This window comes from Taudactylus pleione, unplaced genomic scaffold (assembly GCF_031769625.1).
Source record: "Taudactylus pleione unplaced genomic scaffold, aTauple2 ptg000040l, whole genome shotgun sequence".
In the NCBI taxonomy this organism is placed as follows: domain Eukaryota; kingdom Metazoa; phylum Chordata; class Amphibia; order Anura; family Myobatrachidae; genus Taudactylus; species Taudactylus pleione.
In genome coordinates, this window is record NW_028284442.1 from 6760874 (window position 1) to 6788506 (window position 27633).

General features: G+C 43.6%; 1 protein-coding gene across 2 annotated transcripts in view; it reads left to right on the forward strand.

The window, feature by feature from the left end:
• OTOGL (otogelin like) overlaps positions 1 to 27633 on the forward strand; it is a 259839-nt gene that overhangs the window by 70574 nt on the left and 161632 nt on the right. For both annotated transcript variants that reach the window (XM_088453706.1, XM_088453702.1), the window contains exons 18-22: positions 480 to 604; positions 4530 to 4739; positions 6477 to 6642; positions 9932 to 10006; positions 10156 to 10208. In XM_088453706.1, coding sequence (XP_088309832.1) covers positions 480 to 604; positions 4530 to 4739; positions 6477 to 6642; positions 9932 to 10006; positions 10156 to 10208 — 629 coding nt within the window. The remainder of the gene's footprint in view (positions 1 to 479; positions 605 to 4529; positions 4740 to 6476; positions 6643 to 9931; positions 10007 to 10155; positions 10209 to 27633) is intronic.

The window sequence follows — 27633 nt, forward strand, 5'->3', positions numbered from 1 at the left end:
GGGTAGTGCGACCAGTGCCATGGCACAGGGCACTGCAGGGCAGGGGGCGCTGTTTGTGCCTGTCAATTATCTGTTTATTATCATTCTCACTTGTAGCTTTCGCCTCTTTTATCCCCAGCATCTCCTGGCCTCTCCTATCTCTCTCCTGGCCCTTCCCCATGGCCCTTTTTCAGGTGCACTATCTTATGTCCCTATTTAAAAAATGAAGGGGGGTGCCAATGCTCTCTCTGGCACAGGGCACCAAAAAGTCTAGTTACGGCTCTGTCACTTATCACATAGCTCAAGCCACCCCTGCATTTTTCATCAGCATCGTCATGTTACTATTTTAATTTTGTAATATAACATCCTCCATATTACTGGTCCCTAGATACATTTCATACTGTGTAGTGAATTGAACAACTACAGTACAGTATATGGGGCAACATATCAGTAGTGTATCTAAATCTATGTATTTCTAACATATTTCCATATGTCCTTAGCTCTCCGGCAGGTATGATTGAAGGAACTCCGCAGCTACACGCCAATGCTTGGAAAATATCATCAGCCTGTTTAACCCCAGTAAATATTCCAATAATGGATCCATGTGACACTAATCTTCAAAATGGTAAACCCACTCATATACTGTATAATCTGAATATAATATCTGGACATCTGTAATAGTGCTGAGTTCAAGTAAAGTTGGGTACACACTAGACAATATGTCACCTGATCTGGCCGACATATCATCCACATCGGCAAGTGTGTACCCACTATGAGCGACCATGAGCGCTCCCGCGGCGTATTTCATTGCATCAACAGATCGAGCCTACATGCTGCTCAATTTGTCAAACTGATGAACGATCCCATGCTTGTGGATGCGGCTGGTGAACGCCATATCGTGCGGTCATTCACCTTCGTGCTGCGTCAAATGACCGCACGATATGTCGTTCATTGCATCGTTCGTTGTCCAGGTACACACATCCTGTAATGTGTACCAGGCTTAAGAGTAGATAACCTGGCACTATTGCTGAGTACAATAATGGCAAACCATGAACGTTGCAAAAAGAGACATATCTATCAACTTCAACTCTTGTAAATTCTAAAGCCGGGTACACATTACACAATGTGTGTACCCGGCCGATGCACGATGCAGTGAATGACATATTGTGCGGTCGTTTGACATCGCACGATCTGGTGAACGATCACACGATATGTCATTCACCAACCGCATCCACAAGTATGGGGTCGTTCATCAAATTGACAGATTGAGCTGCATGTACGTAGGAACGATCTGTCCACGTGATGAACAAACCCGTGGGATTGTGGAGGTCGCTCATAGTAGGTACACACTTGCCGATGTGGACGATATGTAGGCTGGATTGGGCAACATATCTTCTAGTCTGTACCCACCTTAACTGTCAGTCAAGAGGAAGACAGAATAAAGGTCGGACATGTACCAATGTAGCCACATAGGGGGACAAATTTGTTGCTGATTCCAAAAATGGTGGTTAAATAAATTCCGTAGATCAATCATGAACTCCATTAACTGTAGCTGCAGATAATACTTCTGGTAAGAAAGGCATCCAATCCATATTTGACATTCTGTTAGTGAATTTTCTATCACCACCTAATGTGGTAATGAATTCCGTAGCTTGACGACCTTTAAGGTAAAATCCTCTCATTATGCTTATAGTAAAACCATCCTTCTTCTATTATCAATTGATTACCACTGTCCTCTCCATTGTAATTAGTACAAAAGTTAATTTTCACAATTATGAGAACATAAGAAGAGTAAATAAAATAAATGGGGTTAAAGTATGTTCTATGGCATGCAAACTATAATAGATGCACTCCAGTATAAAAGAGCAGTGCTATGCGCCCCTTGGGAACTTATTATGCGCCCCATGGGAACTTTTAATTCCAAATGGATACTCCTTAGTGGTTTTTTATCAATGTACAGTACCTAAGAGGTTAATCCACCTTTAGCTTTTGTAAGTGCTGTTTCCAAACTTCTTTTGAGAGTGATTACCTCAGGATCATAGGTGGCCACTGTAACTTGCAGACAAAACAGTATACTTTTGGTAAATTAAGTAATTTCCAATATGATATAATCTCTCCTTAACTGCAGCCTTTTGTAGGTCTACAACAAAATCTGTAGATGAGCACCTGATTTGAACTTGCTGTAATATACATTAGATCCTGGACCAGAGCCGGATTTAGACCTCATGGGGCCCTAGGCAAGATACCAGTTTGGGGCCCCCCTCCCTCAAACAATCCATAGCACTTTATTTGCGTTCCTAATTCATGCAAAGCGTCCCTACCCTAATGCTGACCCTAACTCAACCATAAGCTCAAACCTGACCCTAACCATAACCTCTAACCCTAAAACCCTAACTGCTAAACCCTACACCATCCCTAATACCCCAACTCAAACACCTAATCTGACCCTAATACCCTAACCCAAACTGATACACCAACCCTAATACCTTATCCCTAATGCCATAACCCAAACTGATATACCAACCCTAATACCTTATCCCTAATACTATATCCCAAACTAAACCTAATACCTAAGATTTTACTCCTCGTCATCCATTAAATACATCACATAAGCCTGAGGAGTGCTAAGGATTAGAAGGTGGCTGCGAGGTGGCATCTACAGCGGGGGCTGTGGTGTGGCCATGCCCAGTATTGTATGTGACTGTGCTCAGCTGAGTACAATGATGGGGATGAGTCATCACCATTACACCCCTCCCCTTTTTTTAAAGTGCACTATGGATTTATTTTTTTAATGGTAGGTGGGGAGTGGACAGGACTGCATTATAGTACAAGTATATTACAAGTACCTAACATAAAAATACCATCATCCTGGATTGATGTACTAATAATATCATGATCATCATAATGTATATTACTATATGCTTGTAATATAAGGCAGTCCTATCCACCTCCCAGACCCCACCTACCATAAAAAATAAATCCTACATAAGTCAATCTATATTAGAGTACTTGAGAATAGCACTGTACTGGACCCTACCTGCCTGGCTGCTGTGATTCCCTGAGATCTGGATCCTCGGTCACTGTCTCACTCAGCCAGACTCTGCCTTGGCCTGTCCCTCTGCTCCTCGCTGGGTGCCACCGATGCGTGCTGCTGGTGGCAAGCTGCAAGCGAGGTTGCTGTGCTGGGTGTGGGCTGGAGCTGGATGGGGCTGGTCGGAGAACCCGGTAACCCTCCTATTCCCTCTTATGCACAGTCACTCTGCAGAAAGCGGTGCCGCAGCGGGACTCTGGGAGTATAAGCGGGTCCTCGTGACATCATGACATCACGCAGTACTCGCACAGTGCTCCTCTGGGAGCATTTTAACCGGACAGATTTCTTGGAGGGGCCCATCCGCGGGCCCCTTGGGACTCGCGGGGCCCTAGGCGAGCGCCTAGGTTGCCTTGTGGGAAATCCGGGCCTGTCCTGGACTGAACATATTGTTGTATAAATCAGCTCCTACATTGAACATGCTCCCATATAGACCAGTTCTTTATTTAACTTTGCTCCCATATTAATCAGCTTCTGGATTGATTCTGCTCCCATATAGACCAACTGCTTGACTGAATTTGCTCCAATATAAATCAATCCTGAAACTACAATTGCTCAAAGGACTTTAGCCTCAAATGTCACTTTCAAACTGTTTGATGCTTAATGTACAAATAAATTGCTTCCAGGGCCAGTGCTAATATTAGATGAACCTAGGCGATTGCTTAAGGCACCAATGGTCATCATCTATATTGCCCCCACACACAGCACTGTTCCCCCATGCTGGAATTGTGGCACTTAGCTATGATGTCATAACCAAGCATCAAACTTCCACTCTCTCATCCCTATGAAGCAGCAGGGTTGGGTTGCTGCATCTGAGGAATGTCCAGCTCTGATCTTGATTGCTTCCACACAGATATACAGACTGGAAATCAATATAGTTTAGAAGAAAGACTAGAAGGACCAGACGCACAAGTCACCTCTGCTCCTTTTCCCTCATTCCCTGAGTAGCTGCTAAATTACAATATGATAAGAAAATAGTAATTATACAACAGACGTTTGCAAAAATTGCTTGAATATGGGTTGATCTCATGAAACAGGAGAAAAATAAGGGCAGTTTATACACGCTGTAAATGTAGACATATGTATGGATATGGATATTGCCTAAAAGTTGAAAAAGCTGTATAATTTTTGTCATTTATATTACCCCCTGTCTATGTTTTACGGCTTGTGTTTAAACAGAAAATAAACGCTTGCCTACATGAACATTTTGTCTGTATTTTCCATGAAATATTATTTTGTTTGTAAAAAGAACCAAGCATATAAAATAATGTGAACAGGAAAAGAATAGATAAGAAATTAAAGCTCACATACTTTATAAAGTTTGGAACATATTGCGAGACATCAAGAACATTTACATCAATTTTTGAATCTCACAGGACAGTTATGTAGGAGACTGTGTTTCAGTAACTATTCAGGAGTTTATAGTTATCAATTGCTAAATACTATATATACTCTTTTCCAGTTGGATATGCAACAAATTGTGATGTTCTCAATCAAGAACTATTTGCTGAGTGCCATGCATTTGTGAACCCAGGATTGTATTACCAACTGTGCCGCTTTGATGCATGTAAGTGTGGCAGTAATTGTCTGTGCAATGCACTGGCACACTACGCTTACATCTGCAACAAGCATGGTGTCACTGTCAACTTCAGATCTCATGTTTCCTTTTGTGGTGAGTAATAACACATAATGCTCTTATGAAAAGTTGTGTCCATTATTTGTGTCTATGTAACTTTAAATATAAAAGATTTAGAGCAATATTGAAGTTGTTCTACTGTTATTGCCTGAAAACATTTTGGCTATAGTTTCTGCAAAGTGAATTAAACTAGTGTTCTACTTATGCTGTACATCAAAAAAAGAAAGAGTTTCTCTATATAAATGCCATAATTAGCAACTAATTTAGTTGGGTACTAATATGACTTAACCGTAAAGGAGCTCTAAACCGCCAATATAAAATCCTACTCGTAAACTGCTAAAATTACATGTTGAGCACTATTGCTTTAGAAGAACAGTGCAGGTGAGCACGACCTTGGCTGTTACCACTCATGCCCATTATCGTGTAAGCCCAGCACAAGAGAGTGGGTAGAGCTGTTGCAGCACATTGTGGCACATTCACCATATTTGTGGGGTGGCTGGGTCATATGTTCCAGTATGAATAAACACACTCTATCTGCATTCTTGTCCACTCTTGGATTGTCCAGGAGACTTCTGCATTTAAGGGTAGTTCTCCCACACTTTTGAGAAAGCAGGGAACCCTATAAGATTTAGCCCACTTCCCTAGTGAAATGGGCAAGGGCGGGGCTTGAGGATAAATTGTTCATTGCAAAACGGGGTAGGGATGATGATGAATCACACTGCCTGAACTTACCTCTTGGACTTCCCCTCAAGGATCTCCCAGAAATGAAGGTCTCAAAAGTAGACAAGAATGGCTCTGATATACATGGTTCTGTTAATAAAATAAATAATGTTTAAAAAATTATTACCTTAGTATTACATTACAGAAGGCTGAAACCACTCCCCCATCTTTAGGACAGTGTCCAAATGTGAAATGTACAGGTCAAAAAGCTGAAAATGTAGACAGTTGAGCTGCTGTGATATGACTTCTCCTGCTCAGTATGTGAATCCGCAAATAGTTACAGAACAAGTCTACAAATCTGTTAGTCTCTACTGGATTCCTTTAAAATCAATAAAAAGTCAAAAACAGCAAAAATCTTGTAATTTGGACCTGTTTACATGCATTCCAAAACCCAAGTTCAGTTTATAAACCCAAAATCCAAATTGTAAGAAGACCTGAGACGGGACTCGGTTCCATTCGAAATCCCAAAGTGATTCCGGACTGGGACTCTATTCGACTTGGAACCCCTTAGTTTGGGTGTGTTCATTTTTCAGGAAAACCAAACCGCACATCTCTAGTTATTTCATGTATATTACTCAGCTCAATAATACACAGTTGTCAGTATACATTACTCTGTCTCATAGTGGCATAGAAACTTAGATCAAATATAAAATGGCAATACATTATTTCCAAACAGCTACCAAGCAAACATAAGTTTGATCTGTTTGGTATTAAAAGAAAGACATTAATGATAAATATATGCCTAGTTTTAGTTTTCTGTAGTGAATCACTTTCTTAAAGTTTGCACTTTAGGAAAGTAATCACATCTTAGTTAAATCAATAATCAGTCATTTGTGTATGTAATTGATAGTGGTTCCATCTTTTTTTCAATTAGCAAAAAAGGATGAAAGGAATAATGGAGTAACATTTTCAGAAATTATCATTTTGTAGTAATGACCAATGTGACTGTATCATTAGTCCAAATACTTATCTGTTTTAAATACCCCATGTAAAAATTAGGTCTAATTGGTTTAGTATAGTTATCTAAATTATTATGTGACTTCTGTTCTCTAGGCGTTATATGTCGGTATGGGATGTTGTACCACCAGTGCTCTTCTTTCTGCGGTCGGACTTGTTCTTCACTTTCTTTGGGAGAGGTCTGCACTGATGAGTGTGTTGAAGGGTGTAATTGTCCTGATGGGAAGTACTTTGATGAGTCTCTTAGCTTTTGTGTTCCAATGTAAGTATTTTTGTCCTGCATTAACTACAGATCAGTAGCAGTTTAACAATTAACTCCTTCATATGCTTTTTATTTATAGTCTACTTTTGTTTTTTCACCAACCTCAGTTGTAGTTTAAAGCACTATTAGAACTGTCAATGAGCTGTGAGGCAATGCCCCTTTACAGCAAGGCCACACCCCCTTACAGTGAGACCATGCCCCCTTTTCTAGGTGCACGTGCCTATGGTCAACGAAAACCCGGATGCTGAAATTAAGAAGTATGGATAAAGTGGAGAGAGATTAAGGGGTCTATTTACTAAGACAGGGGTGGGAAACCTTTTTTCTGCCGAGAGCTATTTTGATATACAGTATATAACATTATTCGCTGGCCAGGTGCAGGCCATGCTCCCTCCATGTGATGTCACAAGGGGGCAGGGCCACAATTGCCAGTGATTACAGCAATGCCTGGAGCATACTGAGGATGCTCCGGGGATCTGTAAGGGCAGCGGTGTGACTGTCTGAAGCGTCCTAAGGACACCCCAGGCAGCACTGCTGTATAGATTCTGGCTGCAGGGTGCCATTCTAGGCACCGTGCAGGCCAGATGAGGCTAGCAGAAAAAAGCTCAAAGGGCAAGACCAAATGACTCCGAGGGCCTTATACGGCCCCTAAACCTTGGCTGGAGATAAAATGGACGGAGATAAAGTACCAGCCAACTAGCTCTTAACTGTCATTTTTCAAAACACAGTCTGTGGCATGGCAGTTAGGAGCTGATTGGCTGGTACTTTATCTCCATCCAAGGCTTAGTAAATTGACTCCGAAGTACTAACCAATCAGCTCCTAACTGTTATATTACAGGCTGTGTTGAAAATGACAGGAGCTGATTGGTTGGTACTTTCTCTCTCCACTTTATCTTGCTCAAAGCTTTGATACAACTCCCCATCTGTTTTATTGCCATCAGAACACTCACTGAGCGTCACATTCACTCCACCAAGCAGGATTTGCCATGCCTGTATTGCTGTCAGCAGCTGACCTGTGATTGGCCGATTCACCTGGTCCAGACTAGTGTTGTTAACAGATTCTGATTACCTGAGTTTGGAGAAAGTCCCCGCTGGCGCCATTCACACTCTGACAGCTGCCTAGATTACATACTGTTTTGCAAGAGCTTAAAAATTAGTTGCTTTCACATTATTTCACTGTTGCAAATTCTGCTTATCATCTATGCAGCAATACTAACCTCATACATGCTGCTACTAACAACTGGAGGATTCTGCTAGATATTTACTCACTCTACCTAGAACATGCAAATGGTTACTATATGTTCCATCTAAATTCAGGTATATGAACTTGGTGACTAATATTCCATAAATGGAGTGATTTATAACGTTATAGCCAATTTAATGAACATTTATTATCTGCAGTTTCAGTACTTCACTGTGTATTCACAGAATAACTGAATCATATATGTAATTGAAAAGTTCAACAAGAGCCCGCTAACCAATTCACATCGCTCTTTACCACATGTTGGAAAATATTACATTACAATTTATAATATTATGATGTGACTATAATAAAATTAATTTTCAAACTGACAGCTTTCAGTTTGCATATTTTATGTTTGTATTATTGATTGTTAACTTTTATATGGATGGATACCTCAGATGTATCTTATAGATTATTACATTTGTCATACCCCTTCTAAACCTAGCCAGCGCTTCTATTCTTGCAGTTATACAGAGCACTGAGCCCAGCAAAATGACTTACCACATATAATGATGTCTGTCATACTCACAATGGAATAGTCTCTTTCCCATGTCTATACAGTATGTAGCCCTGTGCCCATAAAACTGCATGCTGCTTCATTGGAGAGTGAAGTGGTCGCTGAGCCTTCTTACTGCTTTAGTGAGAGCAGAGCACTGAATGCTGTCTGCTAGTTTTTAATGACAGGGTGAGCACCCACCACAACACCTACTACAGACAGTGCACCATCAACACTGAAAACTGCAACATTTGAGTATCCGCTGCAATACCAGCTATAGACGACAGGTGGCAGTGTACCATCAACACTGGGAACTGCACATTTTTCACATACTGCACTCTGCTAAAGGTCAAATAAGACTAAGGGCCTGATTCAGCAAGCAATGCAAGTGAGAGAACGCACGGTGCAAGACGATTTTTGCGATCTGCGCATGAGTATGCATCGAATTGCTCGTGCGCGCACAGTTTGCTGAGTACAGTAAGGGCTCTCTCAGAGTACGCATGGAGCCCACAGAGACCTTCGATGTTGATTGACAGGAAGTGCCGTTTGTGGGTGGTGACAGGGGAGTGGTCGGTCGAACGCAGGCATGCCTGTGCGTTCACACGCCATTACACGGGCGTGCATAAATTAATCTCAGCGGCACCGCACGCAGCCAGGCACCTCTCTGCATACAGGAATCTCTCAAGTCCTGTGGCAGGGTCGGGTCTACCCTTAGCTTACATGCAGCTTCGATGGCACTTGATGTTCCTGATGTTTACTCTGTCAATCACGGCATAGGTAGGCGGCTTTATGTTTTGCTGGGTGTCTGCTCTTGTGCTGCGGTCTCCGTGCGTATGCATTGATTAGCATATTCTCACAGCGGCTGGGTGTGTGCGCCTGCTAGCATACATTCCTTGCTGAATCAGGCCCTATGAGACAAGAAGACCTCACCTCTATATAGCCGTAATGAGGCCCTTTCTTCAAACATCACTGCACAAGCAAAGTTGGAGTTTAGTTTTTGTTGCTGTTTCAAAGAGTCTTGTTTTTAGTTTATTGACTTTGGCTTTGTTCCTTGTGATTCTACATTCTAAACCCATCAACTTCAGCTTTGTCCCTCAAGACCCATCTTCTATAACCTATGCGGCTTGGCTGGTTGTAATGTGTTTCTGATAGCTACGTCAGCCATCTGATTCTTTCCTGGGAGTAACCAGTAAACCAAAAACTGTTTCTGGTTCCCTTTTACATTACTACCATTGACAACCTGAAAATGGTCACTGGGATCTGTATTTACTGTAATGATGATAGCACTCAGCATTAGCCATAAAAACTGGGATCTGTACTTGCCCATAGAAACAAGCAATAAAACAAAGGCATTCACTAATTGTTTAGAGGGCCCTGGGTTGCCCTCGTAAGTGGCAGCCCTGTTCTGTAATGTATTAATATTTGGTATATACACAAAATATATAACATAAATAATTCCATGTCCCACAGTAGATAACACATTAACAAATCAAACATTTATTTTGTCCATAACAGATACTATCATGCTATCATAATTATTTATGTTTATCCAGATCAAGCTGTCGTTGTTATTACAAGGGCCGAATCTACTATCCGGGGGAAGTAATGCTAAGACAATCTGGTTCTTGGTAAGATGATACTTTAATAATTATTATACAGTATTAATATTTATTTGAGAAAATACACTTTATACTGTACCTACTAGAAATTGTATAAGATATGTAAAAATTAAGTTGTATATTTTTCAGAAGTAAAGATGTTTTTCTTTTTCTGCTAGCCAGTGTTTGAATGGAACAATGAGGTGTACAGAAATTGCTACAACCATCACAGGTTTGTTATAAAGATTACTTCAGTCATTGCATAAACTACAGTCCTCATTCTCTCGGGCATCTTAAATAAGAAAATATTACTCAACTGCTACGTTCTGAGAGTTATATAAATATATAAAAAAAATGCACCATTGCATACAAAATATTACAATTACAATCCCTATTGATTAAATTAACATATGTGAAAAATATATTAATACATGCTACAATAATCTAAAAGTCTTCTATATATTACACAAACACTGAAAACTAGCATACCAAATACAGCAAAATTCTTCGTAAAATTGCTGATTTACTATAATCCAGAGGTTCCCAAACGCGGTTCTCAAGGCTCCCCAACAGTTGAGGTTTTAGAGATGTCCATGGTTGAGCACAGATAGTTAAATCAAATTTTCTGAGGTACTAATTAAGGGCCTGATTCAGAGCCGGACGCTCTGACCAGAGCGCTCGCTCTGAATCAGGGCCGTCCTAGTTAAATTTGGAGCGGCCTTTTGGACGCTCGCATAGCTGTGAGTTACCACCCACAGCTTATGCGAGCATCCATGATGATGGTCGCGATGGTCAAGACCATCGCGACAATCGGGCTTGCGACGAGACACTGCAGTAGGGTCTCACTGCCGCAAGCCCTGGAATGATTTTGGCTCTATCATGGCCAAAATCACTCCCACTGACATCACAGTGGGGCCGGACCCAGATGGTAGGCGTTCCCATGGGAACGCCTCCGTCTGGGCAGCCATGCCCCGGCACGCCCACCAAAGGGGGCGTGCTGTCACTCACCATCGACAGCACGCCCCCTTTGTAGCGAGACCCCGAGCGACGGCTTCCCCGTCGCTCGCTGGGTCTCGTGCATGCGCACGACGGAGTAGCCTCCATCGTGCGCATGCGCCTTTGGGTAACATCGACCCGCTTGCGAGCGTCCTGCGCTCGCGAGTGGGTCTGAATGAGACCCTAAATCACCTATGCTCAACCATGGATATCTCTAAAACCTGAACTGTTGGGGAGCCTTGAGGACCACATTTGGGAACCTCTGCTATAATCTATCTAGCTATGTAATAGCTTTAAATTCAACAAAATAAAAAATCTCATCAAAAGATCTACTCACCTGTAGTAGAAAAAAAGAAAAGAAAAAAAAAAACATTTACCACAATCATCTACAAAAGACTCTTTCACTTTGCTACCATTTTGCTGGTCTGACTTGTTTGTAAACTGGTGTGGATTGGGATGGAAAACCAGCCCGGGGAGTTTCTGAAACAAAAGGAGAAAGGAGGTGGTGGAGTTTAATGGCATATCTAGATGGGTCTGATGGTTTATAATGGGAATTTGGAAGAGTGTGATGGCATGTAAGGGCATATGAGTTTTATGGCATATAAAGAGTATCTGGTTGGTCTGATGGCATATAAGAAAAGGAAAGCTAGGGAGGGGGCACCAAGCTGAGACTTTGTCCTGGGTAACAGAAGCAAATCTGAGTTTAGAGTCACTGATTGCAAAATATTACTGAGGAGGAGATGATGCCACAGGTAAATGAGAGAAGAGGGCCCTGCTTGAGAGAGCTTACAATCTATAGGGGAGGGTTGAGTCAGTTTGCTGGGGCACAAATGGTAATTTAGGACGGTACTAAATTATTGCTCATCATACAGCCAGAGATGGCGTAAGGCCAATGCCTCCTCCAATGTGTGGAAAACGGAGTGCTTTGTGGTCAACATCGTAATTAGCTACCCCTTCATTTTAATTACTCTCAGTGACACTGTCACTCAGTGTCTCTGTCCCACTTCGCACACCATCTAATTTTAATTGCTGACAAAGATAAATTCACTTCACTTTTATATTAGCCTCCTGTTATAAGTAGCTACAGTAGCATAATGCTGATTTGAGATGCTAAGTTTCCCTTCTCCTAACTATAGGAACCCAAATACCCCCCACCCCCATCTACCCCAAAACACCAGCTCTCAAAACCAGTACAGCATCACACTTATTATTAGTATTAACAACTTTACTGCAAACACCGTCCTATGCACCCTGCATCTTCTAGTCCTAGTGACTGCTACCTTCCAGCGCCTGTACGCTGACATCTGCCAATACCACACTGTCACAAAGCTTAAAGTACTTGGAGAAGCTGGTCACATATCAGAGTTGTCCATGAATGCACAGCCTACGCCCTTAGAGGAGGGTTGGCGCTCACTCAAGCCCTGGCACCATAGGCTGCAGTCTGATCAGCCTAATGGTTATTCAGTTACTGATCATCCTCTTCCTTCACACCCTGGCCACATCCTCTCATCTATCACCCTCCTTTCCTCACACCTGTGTCAATCCTCTCCTCCATAACCTTCTTCCTTTCCTCACACCCCAGCCTCATGCTCTCCTCTGTCACCCCGCTCCTTCCCTCACACTCTGGCTTCATCCTCTCTTCCATCGCTCTGCTCCTTCCTTCACACTCCGGCTCCATCCTCTCATCCATCACCCTGCTCCTCTTGTCCTATTGTCTCCTTCATCACCCTGCTCCTTCCCTCACTCTCCAGCCCCATTCTCTCCTCCATCACCCTACTCCTTCCCTCACACCCTGGCCCTCCTCACCTTCATCGCTGTGTTCCTTCCCCCACACTAAACTTATTTTGCACTTGGGGGTACCATTTCTCTATCCTAGCTCATACTGCCTACACTACTGCACTAACTGGTCCCCCACACAAATCGCACTTCCCCTTGTTCACAGATTGCACTGCCCCACCTCATAGATCCCACTGATCCCACAAACAGTTTTCCCCTCACAGAATGCACTGCCCTCTTACACTGCCACTCCACAGATCACACTGCCTCCCAAAGATCATACTACCCCATCACACAGCCCCCATCACAGATCAAAATTGCCCCCGTTACATATCGCACTGACCCAACACATGGCCCCTTTACAGGTCACACTGCCCCCCTCAAAGATCACACTGCCACCCCCCCACACAGGCCTCTACACTTGTTTCCTACTTTGGTGTAGTCCCGTCCTCCTCACAGGCTCACACTGCAGTGGCACACTTCCACAGTCCGGAACTGTCTACCCCTGCAGTCTGCGCGGCCAGTGTGTGTGTGTGTTTTTGTGGTACACAGAGTCCACACAGGCTACTTATCACTGCTATGATGATTGGCTTCTGGGCAGGTACAGCTCAGAGAGCACTGTCCCTCTGTGGCAGCGGCTACTGATAATGATGGCCACTAATGTACTGTATAATCGATTTTCTTTTCTCTGCTTACTGAGCACCCGCTTTGTAGCATGTTGTCACTGGGTAAAGGGTATATTTACAGCGCTTGTGGTGATGGTGGCTTTGGACTCCTGCCATACCACCATTATCCCCCTAGGTTTCGATGCTCATAAAGAGTTTGTTCCATTTTATGGTTATACTAATATGAGGTAATGACACGTGTGGGAAATAGGGACTTGTGATGACTATTGTCTTGCTCTTTTGCATATACTACAACCTGAAAATCCTTGAGTGTGTTTTGGGACTTGCTAGGGCGTCCACCATCTGCACTCGTTTGATACAGCTGATGTATCTGATTCTTTGGATGTATCTCTGTTTTGTATCATATTGTAAATTCGGTCTTTTGCTTTGATAAAATATATTTAGAAAAAAACAAACTGGTTTAGTAGCTCAACTATTTGACTTTTATTGTGCTACATGCTCATCAAGCTTTGAGGGGAATTTAATTCAGCAACAGCTTAAAATCAGTAAAGCTAGCTGTCACTTTATACGGTGATCATACATCAAAAAGTTTGCATTTCATATCACACCAGTAGTGTTTGCCACTCTTCTTTGGGCCTACCCTCCATTAAAATGTCAGCATAAGGAATATTCCCAGGAAAGGTGAGTATCAGAAGCTGTTATTTCTTGTGCTTGCTTACAGGAATCCGGCTCTGCTCTGCTGTGCCTTGTTTTGATGAATAGAATCGGCAACATTACAGCGGCTTCTAGAGAAGATTATTTACAAGATGATTCTGTGCCCACTGAGTGCAGGAAGGAAACAGGCTACATCAATAGCTCATATCACGTGATTCCAGTGCCGAGGCCGGGGTTAGTGGGCAAGGGCAAACCCCACTAAGTGCATGGCTGAAAAGGATACGTTCCATTGTTTAATATAGTGGAAGCTTTGGAATACTGGGTTTAATTAGATCATTGGGAGGACCTCTTTAAAGCTGATACTTGTTGAATGGAGTCTTTTAAAAGTTTATCTTTTTCTCTCTCCTTCAAAAAAGGTTACTGTTTTTGTACAATAGTATTGAATCTCCTGTATTTACTTTGTGGAACATTATTAAACCATTTGCCTAAATGACAGCTAGACGGTAGTATAAAACCACTGCTATGAACCTTTTTGTGATATGTACTAGTGTAATGGGTTATATGAAGCCCCATAAATTCTGCTGATTGACTCAAAAGTTGCAAATTGCAGCTAAATTTCAATGGTTTTATATGAAATTTTGCAATCAAATTGCAAATAGCTTATGATTCATTTTGATTCTATCTGATTTGCATGATCCCAGCTCCATTTCATTACACCATCAGCCTTGTACAACCCATATAGGAGCAACAGGCAGCACATCTTTGAGGGGTGCAAATTGCCGCTTTAATGGCATGGAAACGCCAGCAACGGCATTGCTACTCTCCCCTCTTGCGGCCCAATCCCACTCCGGACTCATACGTTTTTGTTCGCCACATGGGCTGCAAGAAATATGTACGAGTCCAGAGGTACCGTAATGCCCCTTACAGCTGCACTTACTCATACCTAATTGGATTGACACCATAGAGAGAAAGCTAAGGAGGGAGCTTAAACATAATAAAAATGTTGTGTCTGTATATAAAGCAGTTAGAGTTTGTTTGAAACATAATACTACCTACAGATGGTTCTGCAATTGTCATCAATTTCCAAACTGATGCAGATTCAACAAACTTGACAGTATACAGATTTTCTAAAGTTATAATTTAGCTGGTTTGAAATTTCAAGTAGACCTATCAAAAACATTGAGTTATAATGTCTGTGAGCTTACAGTTTGCACTTGATATTTGTTAGGACTTGCATATTTCTTTCAAATGAGGCTAGGGTGGGGGTATGTAGGAGGTGCTGATTCTTGGGACCTATGGAGAGGGAGTCTGTCAATTTGCAAGACCTCTGGAGGGGTGTTTGTGGTTTGGGAGGTGTCGATTTGTGTGACCTCTGGTGGGGAGGGGCTGCAGAGGGGGGATACGCATGGCCTCTAGTGGGGGAGTGGGTGGCTCGAGATGTGCCATTTTGTGAGACCTCTGGCGTTGGTGTGTGGGAGGTGCAGATTCACATGACATTCAGGACCTCAATCAGAGGCGTGCGCAAAATGTGAGCGCTCGCTCTGAATGAGGGCGACCGCATCTATTTTTTGGCCCGGCCACCAGGCCCACCCACAGCTTTAGCGAGCGGCCAGGTAGATGGTCACGATGGTCAAGACCATCGCGACCATCGGGGCTTGCGACGAGACCCTTGTGGTAGGGTCTCATCTGCCGCATGCCCCAGTGAGCTTTTGGCTCTATTAGAGCCGGAAGCTCACCACTGACATCACGAGTGATGTCAGTGGGGCCACCCCCAAACGGCAGGCGTTCCGTCGGAAACGCCTCCATTTGGCAAGCCAAACCATCCGCCCCACCTACAAAATGGTGCGAGCTGTCGATCACCATCGACAGCCACCCCTTTTATAGTAAGCCCTGGAGCGAGAGAATTTCTCTCTCGCTCCGGGGCTTGCGCACGCGCTGTGCCTCTACATTGACTGAATGAGACCCTCAGAGAGGTGGAAGGCTGGAGGTTCCTATATGCTGGACCTCTCAAGAGTGGTGAGGAGGGAGTGGTCAATGGCTAGCTGGGGGAGAGGAGAGGCTGTTGTGCCTGGGTAGCCAAAGAAAGTTGTGAGGGAATTCAGGGGGCAGGGTCTCCCTCCAACTCCTTACTTGCCAATTATTATAATTATAATTAATATATTTGAGTATTTTTATTATATTATTTATTATTATAATAATTTATTATATACTAGCGACCTGCCCCGGCTTCGCACGGGAGAAATTTTTAATTTATGGCGATAGTCTTTTTAACCAAGGTCTAATAAGATTACCTTGTAGTCGACATTAGTCATTGTTCCTACTGACGTCAACACGAAAGATTTAGTTTTGACATGACATGCTAAGGGGTCACGTAAAGTTGTCCATGAGCAAAACAGTCTCCTCTAAGGTCAACTCCAGCCTTGTTAAGTGTCTGTCCCTGTGCTTTATTGATTGTCATGCCAAAGCAGACTCTTACCAGGAATTGGACTCTTTTCAAATGAAAGAATCATTTTACATAAATGAAATAGGAACAGTAAAAAGAAGGGAAAAACTGAAATTTTGTATCAGTAAAAAAGGGCTTACATCTATTTTGCTGGTTAAACCAGATAATGTGTATCAATCTCTACATGGTATAAACTAAAGTCCAGCCAAGAAAGGGCTCGAACGTCCATTTTTTCTTTGATTTGCTTCACTGAAGTCGTCATACATTAATGTTTCATATACCTAAACTCTCCTTGACAAATGCTCAATAGAATAGTGAAAACTGCATCAAAATCCATCCAATGGTTCTTGATATTAGCCTGACCAAGACAAACGCCTACCAGAGACTTTATTTTATACTATGTATAGATAAGTATGGACTTATATTTAACTTGTAAATTTTCCCTTTGTATTGAACTATCCAGGCAGTTATTCATTGCTTATGAATTTTGAATAATAAACTTAAATATAATAATAATAATAATAATATAACCAGTCAGAGACACTTTGCAGATTAAGAACCATTTTATGAGGGTTGGAAACAAACAAAAGCAGATAATCTGAATAGTTCATGCATTTTGTCTGCAACCTGAATGCTTACAGTATCGGGACTACATCTAATAGGGTCTATTCATAGAGCAGCGAAAAGTCCTGTTTAATTCATACAGTGGGTTACTGGGGAGAAATGTATTCTTGGTCCAGCGGCACCCCCGCTTTGTGTATGAATTGCATCACCATACTTTGGTATGGTGAGTGCAAGTCATAAAGGAACGGAAAGTTCAGCTTTCCTTTCCTCTCCTGCGGATGGCATAATCTGTACTGCAAGCCGAACAGAGCAGTGAAGTTGCATACTTCCCTGCTGTCTGCCCGGCACCCGACGCTGACTCCGCCCCCTTTTGCCCAGCGTCCTTTGCAGCAGATCTGACCTGACCTGCTGCTCTAGGACGCCGGCACATGCGCAGTGAGAATACAGACATATCAGGCTCCCAATATGTATGTATTCTCAATGCGTCCAGGATCGTGGTGGGGCCGGATACCGCAGGAAGACATCGGGCAGGTAAGTGTACATGAATGGCTACTAAATATTAGGGATGAGCGGTTCGGATTCCACAGAATCGGAACCGCTCTGAACATAGGGGATCCGAGTCCACCCGAACGCTGTTCGGGTGTTCCCCGCCTGACTCGGATCCCCCTTTGAGGCCGAGCTGCAGCCTCCTGACGTCAGATCCTCGCGAGAGAATCCGACGTCAGGGCTCCACAAGTGTAGGGCAGAACACAGTTAGAGCGGTCTGCCCTACACTGTAACAAACACACTGCCGCGCTGGCGGCAGTGTGTTTGTTATAGCAGCCAATGAGAGTCAGACAGACTCTCATTGGCTGCTGCGTAAAAGGAGGGAGCCTGCAGTCCGTCTTCTGGCTCCCCTCGCTGCCGGTGCAGAGAGGAGCGGACGGCTGTGGTCATGGCAGGAGCGGGGATTCAGGTAAGTCTTTTTTTTTTTCTTCTTTGTGTGTGTTTGTGTAAGGGGGTGCTACTTGGGGCACTACATGGGATGGGGGGATGGCGGCTGCTACCGAGGGCACTACTAATGGAGGCATACAGTACTACTGGGGGTACTTCTAATGAGGGCATGCTACTGGTGGCATACATTAGGGGTAATTCAAGTTTTAATGGGGCATACTACTGGGGGCACTACGCATGGGGGCATACTACTGGGGGCGTACTACAAGGGGCACTGCTGGTGGAGGCATACAGTACTACTGGGGGCACTTCTAATGAGGGCATGCTACTGCACTGGCGGATCCAGGTGGGGCCATTGCGGTGATCGCCCCCCCTAGAAGTCAGACTCCACTGCCGCAGGAGAGCACAGACTCAGCTGCCGCTGGACAGCGCTCCACATCCCCATAGCATCCAGCACATGTCACGCTGCGGTCATGTCATGCTGCTACAGGCATCAGGGGGAGATCCGGGCACTAGAGTGTGACTTAATGTAGTAACAGGTGTCCCCTGGCTGTCTTTGTGCAAGATATAAGGAGCGGCGGCCATTTTCCCGAGGACCAGTCCCAATCAGGATAGCATGCTCGGATCCCGAGTCCCGCATGCCGCATCAACCAATCCCTCCCTGCCTTCATCTCTGCTATAGTAGGTTAGGTCCAGGAGCTGTGGGAAGCAAGCAACTGGTGAGACTGGAAGAGGGGACTGATGGAGGAGAAGGGACTGATGGGGGAGAGTGCGGGGCGGAGACAAGCAGAGTGCAGGCTGTAGAAGTTGTTAAGTACATCACAGGAGAGCACCCGGCAAGTGGTACCATAACAAGGTAATAACTGCACATAAGTTCCTTAGATTTCAGTGTTTGTATATATGTGGCTATCTGTGTGTATATATGTGGCTATCTGTGTGTATATATGTGGCTATCTGTGTGTGTGTGTGTGTGTATATACAGTATGTGGCCGTGTGTATATATCTGACTATCTGTGTGTGTATATATGTGGCTGTGTGTAGGTACGGTATGTGGCTATCTGTGTGTATATATGTGGCTATCTGTATGTGTGTATATATATATATATATATATATAGTGCTGCCCTTTCCCTTTCTAAACAGTCATACTTCAAGCACCTCATCTCCTCTCAATCCTCAAATCCGCAGCGTCTCTTCACCACCCTGAACTCCCTCCTCTGCCCACCCCCTCCTCGCCTTCCCTCCTTGCTCTCTGCCCTTGACTTTGCTTCCTACTTCACATCTAAAATTGACTCCATACGTCAGGATATCATATCCCACCAGTCGCCCAGCACTACACCTCCTCCTTTCCCGAGTCATCCCTCCCCTTCCATTTTGCCTACACTAACATCCTTCTCCCCCGTATCTGGAGAGGAAGTCATGGCCCTTATCCAGTCCTCCCCCCCTTACACCTCCCCCCTTGACCCTATCCCTTCACGTCTCCTCCGCTACCTCTCTCCCTGTGCCTGTTCCCATCTTGCCCACCTCCTCAATCTCTCCCTCTCATCTGGCACTGTCCCTTCTGCATTCAAACATGCCCTTGTCTCCCCCATTCTTAAAAAATCTACTCTTGATCCTAACACTCTCGCCAACTACCGACCCATCTCTCTCCTCCCTTTTGCATCCAAACTCCTTGAGCGTATTGTTTACAACTGCCTTACCAGCTTTCTTTCCTCCCACTCCCTCCTTGACCCTTTTCAGTCTGGCTTCCGTTCTCTCCACTCCACAGAAACTGCCCTCACTAAAGTCAGCAATGACCTCCTTGCTGCCAAATCCAAAGGCCACTACTCTCTACTCATTCTCCTTGACCTTTCTGCTGCTTTTGACACTGTGGACCACCCTCTCCTGCTGCAAATCCTTCACTCCCTTGGTCTACGTGACACTGCCCTCTCCTGGCTATCCTCCTACCTTTCTGATCGATCCTTCTCTGTATCCTCTCATGGCCTATCTTCCCCACCACATCCTCTCACAGTAGGTGTTCCCCAAGGTTCTGTTCTTGGACCACTCCTTTTCTCCCTCTATACATCCTCTCTAGGTGAACTCATCAGCTCTTTTGACCTCCATTATCATCTTTATGCTGACGACACTCAGATCTACCTTTCCTCCCCTGACATCTCTCCCTCTCTCCTCACTCGGATCTCCAACTGTCTTTCTGCTATATCTTCCTGGATGTCCCAGCGATTTCTTAAACTTAATATGTCTAAGACTGAGATGATCATCTTCCCACCCTCCCACATAACCTCACCTCCCACTATTTCTTTATTAATTGACGGCACAACTATCTCCTCTAGCCCCAAAGTGCGCTGTCTTGGAGTTATCCTGGATTCCTCCCTCTCCTTTAAACCACATATCCAGAACCTCTCACAGTCCTGTCATTTCCATCTTAAAAATATTTCCAGGATCAGACCCTTTCTCACTCAGGATGCAACTAAGACGTTAATACACTCACTGGTCATCTCAAGATTGGATTACTGTAACCTTCTCCTATCTGGCCTCCCCAAATCCCATCTCGCTCCTCTCCAGTCTATCCTTAATGCTGCTGCACGGCTTACCTTCCTCTCCAAACGCTCTACATCTGCCTCCCCTCTCCTACAAGCCCTCCACTGGCTCCCCTTCCTCTTCAGAGCCCAATTCAAGGTTCTCACACTCACTTACAAAGCCCTCACACACTCCTCTCCCATTTACATCTCTGACCTCATCTCCCTTCACTTTCCTGTCCGCCCTCTTCGTTCAACAAATGCACACCTCCTCTCATGCCAGCTGATTACTTCCTCCCACTCCCGCCTCCAAGACTTTGCCCGTGCCGCTCCCCACCTCTGGAACTCTCTCCCTCTCCCCATCAGACTCTCCACCTCTCTACAATCCTTCAAACGGGCTCTCAAGACCCACTACTTCATCAACGCTTTCCAGCTCTCATCCTAACTTGCTACTACATGCTCCCTCCTCCCTGTCTTCCCCAACTGTATCACACCCATCTGTCTGCCCCTCCCCTTGAGAATGTAAGCTCTTGCGAGCAGGGCCCTCTACCCTCTTGTGCTTCTCCTTACTATATGTTCATCTACCTCTTACTCACCACTAGGACACCTAACACTTGGTGCCTATGCTTTGCTGCTTATGTGGGTGTTATGGCCACCTATGTATCAATGTATATTATCCATGTCCTTGTCCTTCATTGTATTGTATTTTACTGTAAGTCACTTTTTGGATATGTACCTTGTAAGGCGCTGCGGAACACTTGTGGCGCCATATAAATAAACGATAATAATAATAATATATATATATGGTGTAAATTTACTAGGTTGTGAGCGACTGACGTATACTTTGTGACAAAAGTGCGATAGTGCAATAAAGATCTAGTGCATAACTTAATAAATAAAGATATATCGATGTGATCAAATATTAAAATATTATCAATTTAATAAAACATATATCAGGACAAACACACAATTAAATACTTATACATGCCTTAATCCTAATCGTAGGATTTGGCAAAATATTTCATATATAGGCACGTTTGTGCAAATATTGTATATAAAGTGCAATCGTAGTGCTAATAAATAATCAATAAAACAGTTCAAATTGAGAAATAAATATAGCAGCACAGGAGAGTATGTAAAAAAGATCAGCAAAAAACTTTAAGGCTAGATTAAAAATGTTTTTTTTAAAATGCTTTAAAATATATATATATATATTTGAATACCTTGAAAGAGGTCATATAATGCTTATCTGTATTAAGTTCATTTCAGGTAAGAGTCAGCTGTTCCAACGTGTTTCATCCATACATGGACTTCATCAAGGGGTATCTGTGTGTGTATATAATATATATATGGCTGTGTGTATACACGGTATGTGGCTATCTGTGTGTGTGTATATATGTGGCTATCTGTATGTGTGTGTATATATATATATATATATGGTGTAAATTTACAAGGTTTTGAGCGACTGACGTATACATTGTGACAAAAGTGCGATAGTGCAATAAAGATCTAGTGCATAAATTAATAAATAAAGATATATCGATGTGATCAAATATTAAAATATCACTTCATACATGGACTTCATCAAGGGGTCCCTTGATGAAGTCCATGTATGGATGAAACGCGTTGGAACAGCTGACTCTTACCTGAATGAACTTAACACAGATAAGCATTATATGAACTCTTTAAAGCTATTCAAATATATATATATTTTTTAAAGCATTTGACATTTTTTTTTTTTTAATCTAGCCTTAAAGTTTTTTGCTGATTTTTTTTACATACTCTTTTGTGCTGCTATATTTATTTCTCAATTTGAACTGTTTTATTGATTATTTATTAGCACTACGATTGCACTTTATATACAATATTTGCACAAACGTGCCTATATATGAAATATTTTGCCAAATCCTACGATTAGGATTAAGGCATGTATTAGTATTTACAGGTTGAGTCTCCCATATCCAAAATGCTTGGGACCAGGGGTATTTTGGATATCGGAATATTCCGTAATTTGGAATAATTGCATACCATATTAAAATGTCCTAGGTACAGGGCCCAAATCTAAACACAGAATGCATTTATGATTTATATACACTTTATACACACAGCCTGAAGGTAATGTTATACAATATTTTCAATAATTTTGTGCCTCAAACAAAGTTTGTGTACATACATGAAATTTATTTGTGTGTCATATACACCTTATACATACAGCCTATAGGTCAATTTATACTTTATTTTTAATAATGTTGTGCCTTAAACAAAGTTTTTGAGCATTGAACCATCAAAAATCAAAGTTTTCACTATCTCAGTCATGCTAAAAATATTCCGTATTTCGGAATATTCCGTATTTCGGAATATTTGGATATGGGATACTCAACCTGTAATTGTGTGTGTTTGTTTGTCCTGATATATGTTTTATTAAATTGATAATATTTTAATATTTGATCACTTCGATATATCTTTATTTATTAATTTATGCACTAGATATTTATAGCACTATTGCACTTTTGTCACAAAGTATACGTCAGTCGCTCAAAACCTAGTAAATTTACACCATTCTCACTTAAAGGCCTCATCCAAAGGTCTGTGCACACTAGGTATAGCTGACACCCTGTTGCATTTGGGAGAAACGTATTACTAACTGTGGTCATTGAATTCCTCTGTCGAGCATAGAAGCTGGTGCCGGCACCTTCCTTGTTTTAAATATATATATATATATATATATATATATATAGCTGTGTGTATATATGTGGCTATCTGTGTATATATGTGGCTATCTGTATGTGTGCATAATATATATGTGGCTGTGTGTATATATGTGGCTATCTATGTGTGTGTATATATGTGGCTATCTGTGTGTATATATGTGGCTATCTGTGCATATGTGGCTGTGTGTATATGTGTGGCTATCTGTGTGCATATATGTGGCTATCTGTGTGTGTATATATGTGGCTATCTGTATGTGTGCATAATATATATGTGGCTGTGTGTATATATGTGGCTATCTATGTGTGTGTATATATGTGGCTATCTGTGTGTATATATGTGGCTATCTGTGCATATGTGGCTGTGTGTATATGTGTGGCTATCTGTGTGCATATATGTGGCTATCTGTGTGTGTATATATGTGGCTATCTGTGTATATATATGTGGCTATCTGTATGTGTGTGTATATGTGGCTATCTGTGTATGTGTATATATGTGGCTATCTGTGTATATATATGTGGCTATCTGTATGTGTGCATATATGTGGCTGTGTGTATATATGTGGCTATCTGTGTGTGTGTGTATATATGTGGCTATCTGTGTATGTGTATATATGTGGCTGCATGTATATATGTGGCTATTTGTGTGTGTATATATGTGGCTATCTGTGTGTGTATATATGTGGCTATCTGTGTGTATATTTGTGGCTATCTGTGTGTGCATATATGTGGCTATCTGTGTGCATATATGTGGCTATCTGTGTGTGTGTGTGTATATATGTGGCTATCTGTATGTGTATATATATGGCTGTGTGTATATATGTGGCTATCTGTGTGTATATATGTGGCTATCTGTATGTGTATATATGTGGCTGTGTGTATATGTGTGTATATATGTGGCTATCTGTGTGTGTATATATGTGGCTGTGTGTATATATGTGGCTATCTGTGTGTATATATTAGGGATGTGCGCCGGACCATTTTTGCCGGATTTGGATTTGGTTCTAATTCGCCGTCCGGCTTTGGATTTGGATTTGGATTTGCCACACTGCGGTGACTGGCTTTGGATTTGGATTTGGGTTTGGATTTTTTTACAAAAATTGACAAAAAAAGCTAAAATCACATAAATTGGTCTTTTTTTCTTCCTAGAGTATTACTAACCTCAATAACATTAATTTCCAGTCAATTTAGACCATATCACAGCTTATAATAATGTTTTCAACATTATTGGCCAAAGGTTGCAGTGAGCTGACTGGTTACTATTACTAAGCGACAAAGCAGCGGCACAACGACACAGACACCACAGTATAAAGCACATCTATGACACATTGCCACACAGCAGTGGCAGAAATGAAAAGTAGTGCACCCACCCAGTGGGGTACGGCCAGCAGAATCACAGTACTTGTTTACATAGTGGGCTACGGCCCAAGGAGTCACAGTGCACAATCTTATTTACATTAAACCGCACATAGGGCCTGATTCACATTACACCATAAAGTAGTGTCTCTTATTTATGTTACGACACACAGTAGTGCCCCTTTTACACAATGCCCACAGTAGTGCCACTTTTACACAATGCCCACAGTAGCGGTGTCCCTTACACAATGCCCCCAGCAGTGGTGCCCCCTATGCAGTCCCCTTAGTAGTAGGGTCCACTATGCAGTGCCCCCAGTAGAATGCCCCCCAGTAGTATGCCCCACATTAGCAGGCCCCCCCAGTAGCATGCCACCCAGTAGTATGCCCCCCATTAGCAGGCCCACCCAGTAGTATGCCCCCCATTAGCAGGCCCCCCCAGTAGTATGCCCCCCATTAGCATGCCACCCAGTAGTATGCCCCCCCAGTAGTATGGCCCCCCCAGGAGTAGGCTGCCCCAGTAGCAGCCCCCCCCAGTAGTAGGCTGCCCCAGTAGTAACCCACCCTGTAGTATGGGCCCCCCCTGTAGTATGGCCCCCCTGTAGTAGGCTGCCCCAGTAGCAGGCCCCCCCCAGTAGTAGTAAGCCCCCCCAGTAGTATGGCCCCCCCAGTAGCAGGCCCCCCAGTAGTATGGCCCCCCCAGTAGCAGACCCCCCCCAGTAGTATAGCCCCCCCCAGTAGCAGGCCCCTCAGTAGTATGGTCCCCCAGTAGTATAGCCCCCCCCAGTAGCAGGCCCCTCAGTAGTATGGCCCCCCCAGTAGTATAGCCGCCCCCAGTAGCAGACCCCCCCAGTAGTGCAGACCCCCCCAGTAGTATGGCCCCCCGCACCCCCAGTAGCAGACCCCCCCAGTAGCAGACCCCCCCAGTAGCGCCCCCGGCCCTGTATCCCCGCTCCCGCGCCGTCCGCTCTGCTGTCACACGCTGTGGAGGGAGCCGGAAGACGGAGCTCATGTGTGAGCTCCAGCCGGCTCCCTCCGTGCAGCAGCCAATGAGAGTCTGTGTGACTCTCATTGGCTGCTGTAACAAACACACAGCTGCCGCTGGCGGCTGTGTGTTTGTGTCTGTGTAGGGCAGAGCGTTCAGCGCTCTGCCCTACACAATAGGAGCCCTGATGTCGGATTCTCTAGTGAGAATCCGACATCAGGCGGCCACCGTTCGGCCCCGAACGGGGATCCGAGTCAGGCGGTGAACACCCGAACAGAGTTCGGGTGGACTCGGATCCCCAATATTCGGAGCGGTTCGGATTCCACAGAATCCGAACCGCTCATCTCTAGTATATATGTGGCTATCTGTGCATATGTGGCTGTGTGTATATATGTGGCTATCTGTGTGTATATATGTGGTTATCTGTGTGTGCATACGTGGCTGTGTGTATATATGTGGTTATCTGTGTGTGTGTATATATGTGGCTATCTGTATGTGTATATATATGGCTGTGTGTATATATGTGACTATCTGTGTGTATATATGTGGCTGTGTAGTGTTCACTCTAGCTCCGGCGGCAGGCAGGGCACCGGAGCTAGAGAGGGCAACCTTGTGTGTGCACGTCCGAAAAGGGGGCATGGTCATGAAAAGGGGGCGTGTCTATAAGAAGCGTCCCCTTTCGTCATACTTGGGGGCGTGCCGGGCAGCCCCCAAGCGCTGCAGAAAGGGAGAATAGATGCCGGGCGCATGCGCCTGGTGTCTATTCTCTGGCGGTGACCGGGTCACCGCACGTTTCTCCACCAGCGGGACACTGCGTCCCGCTGGTGAGGACGGCACCCACAGGCTGTGAGGGCAGGGCACTTTTTGCCCTCCTCCTGGAGGGCAGGGTGCTTTTTGCCCTCCAGAAGGAGGGCACGGTGCCGCGCCCTGCTAAAACAGCCTAGCGGGAACGCTAGCTGTGTGTATATGTGTGGCTATATGTGTGTATATACAGTCAGTTCCATAAATATTGGGACATTGACAGAATTTTCAGATTTTGGCCTCTATTCACCACCACAATGATTTTGAAATGAAACAAACAAGATGTGCTTTACCTGCAGACTTTCAGATTTAATTTGAGGGTAATTACATCCAAATCGGGTGAACGGTGTAGGAATTACAACAGTTTCAATATGTGCCTCCCACTTTTTAAGGGGCCAAAAGTAATGGGACTATCAACTCAAAAGCTATTTCATGGACAGGTGTGGGCTATTCCCTCGTTATTTCATTATCAATTAAGCAGGTAAAAGGTCTGCAGTTGATTCTAGGTGTGATATTTGCATTTGGAATCAGTTGCTGTCGACTCTCAATATGAGATCCAAAGAGTTGTTACTATCAGTGAAGCAAGCCATCATTAGGCTGAAAAATCAAAACAAACCCATCAGAGAGATAGCAAAAACATTAGGTGTGGCCAAATCAACTGTTTGGAGCATTCTTAAAAAGAAAGAATGCACCGGAGAGCTCAGCAACACCAAAAGACCCGGAAGACCACGGAAAACAACTGTGGTAGATGACAAAAGAATTATTTCCCTGGTGAAGAAAAACCCCTTCACAACAGTTGGCCAAATCAAGAACACTCTCCAGGAGGTAGATGTATAAGTGTCAAAGTCAACAATCAAGAGAAGACTTCACAAGAGTGAATATAGAGGGTTCACCACAAGATGCAAACCATTGGTGAGCCACAAAAACAGGAAGACCAGATTAGAGTTTGCCAAACAACATCTAAAAATGCCATTACAGTTTTGGAACAACATCCTATGGACAGATGAGACAAAGATCAACTTGTACCAGAGTGATGGGAAGAGAAGAGTATGGAGAAGGAAAGGAACTGCTCATGATCCAAAACATACCACCTCATCATTGAAGCATGGTGGTGGTAGTGTCATGGCGTGGGCATGTATGGCTGCCAATGGAACTGGTTCCCTTGTATTTCTTGATGATGTGACTGCTGACAAAAGCAGCAGAATGAATTCTGAAGTGTTTCGGGCAATATTATATGCTCATATTCAGTCAAATGCTTCAGAACTCATTGGACAGCGCTTCACAGTGCAGATGGACAATGACCC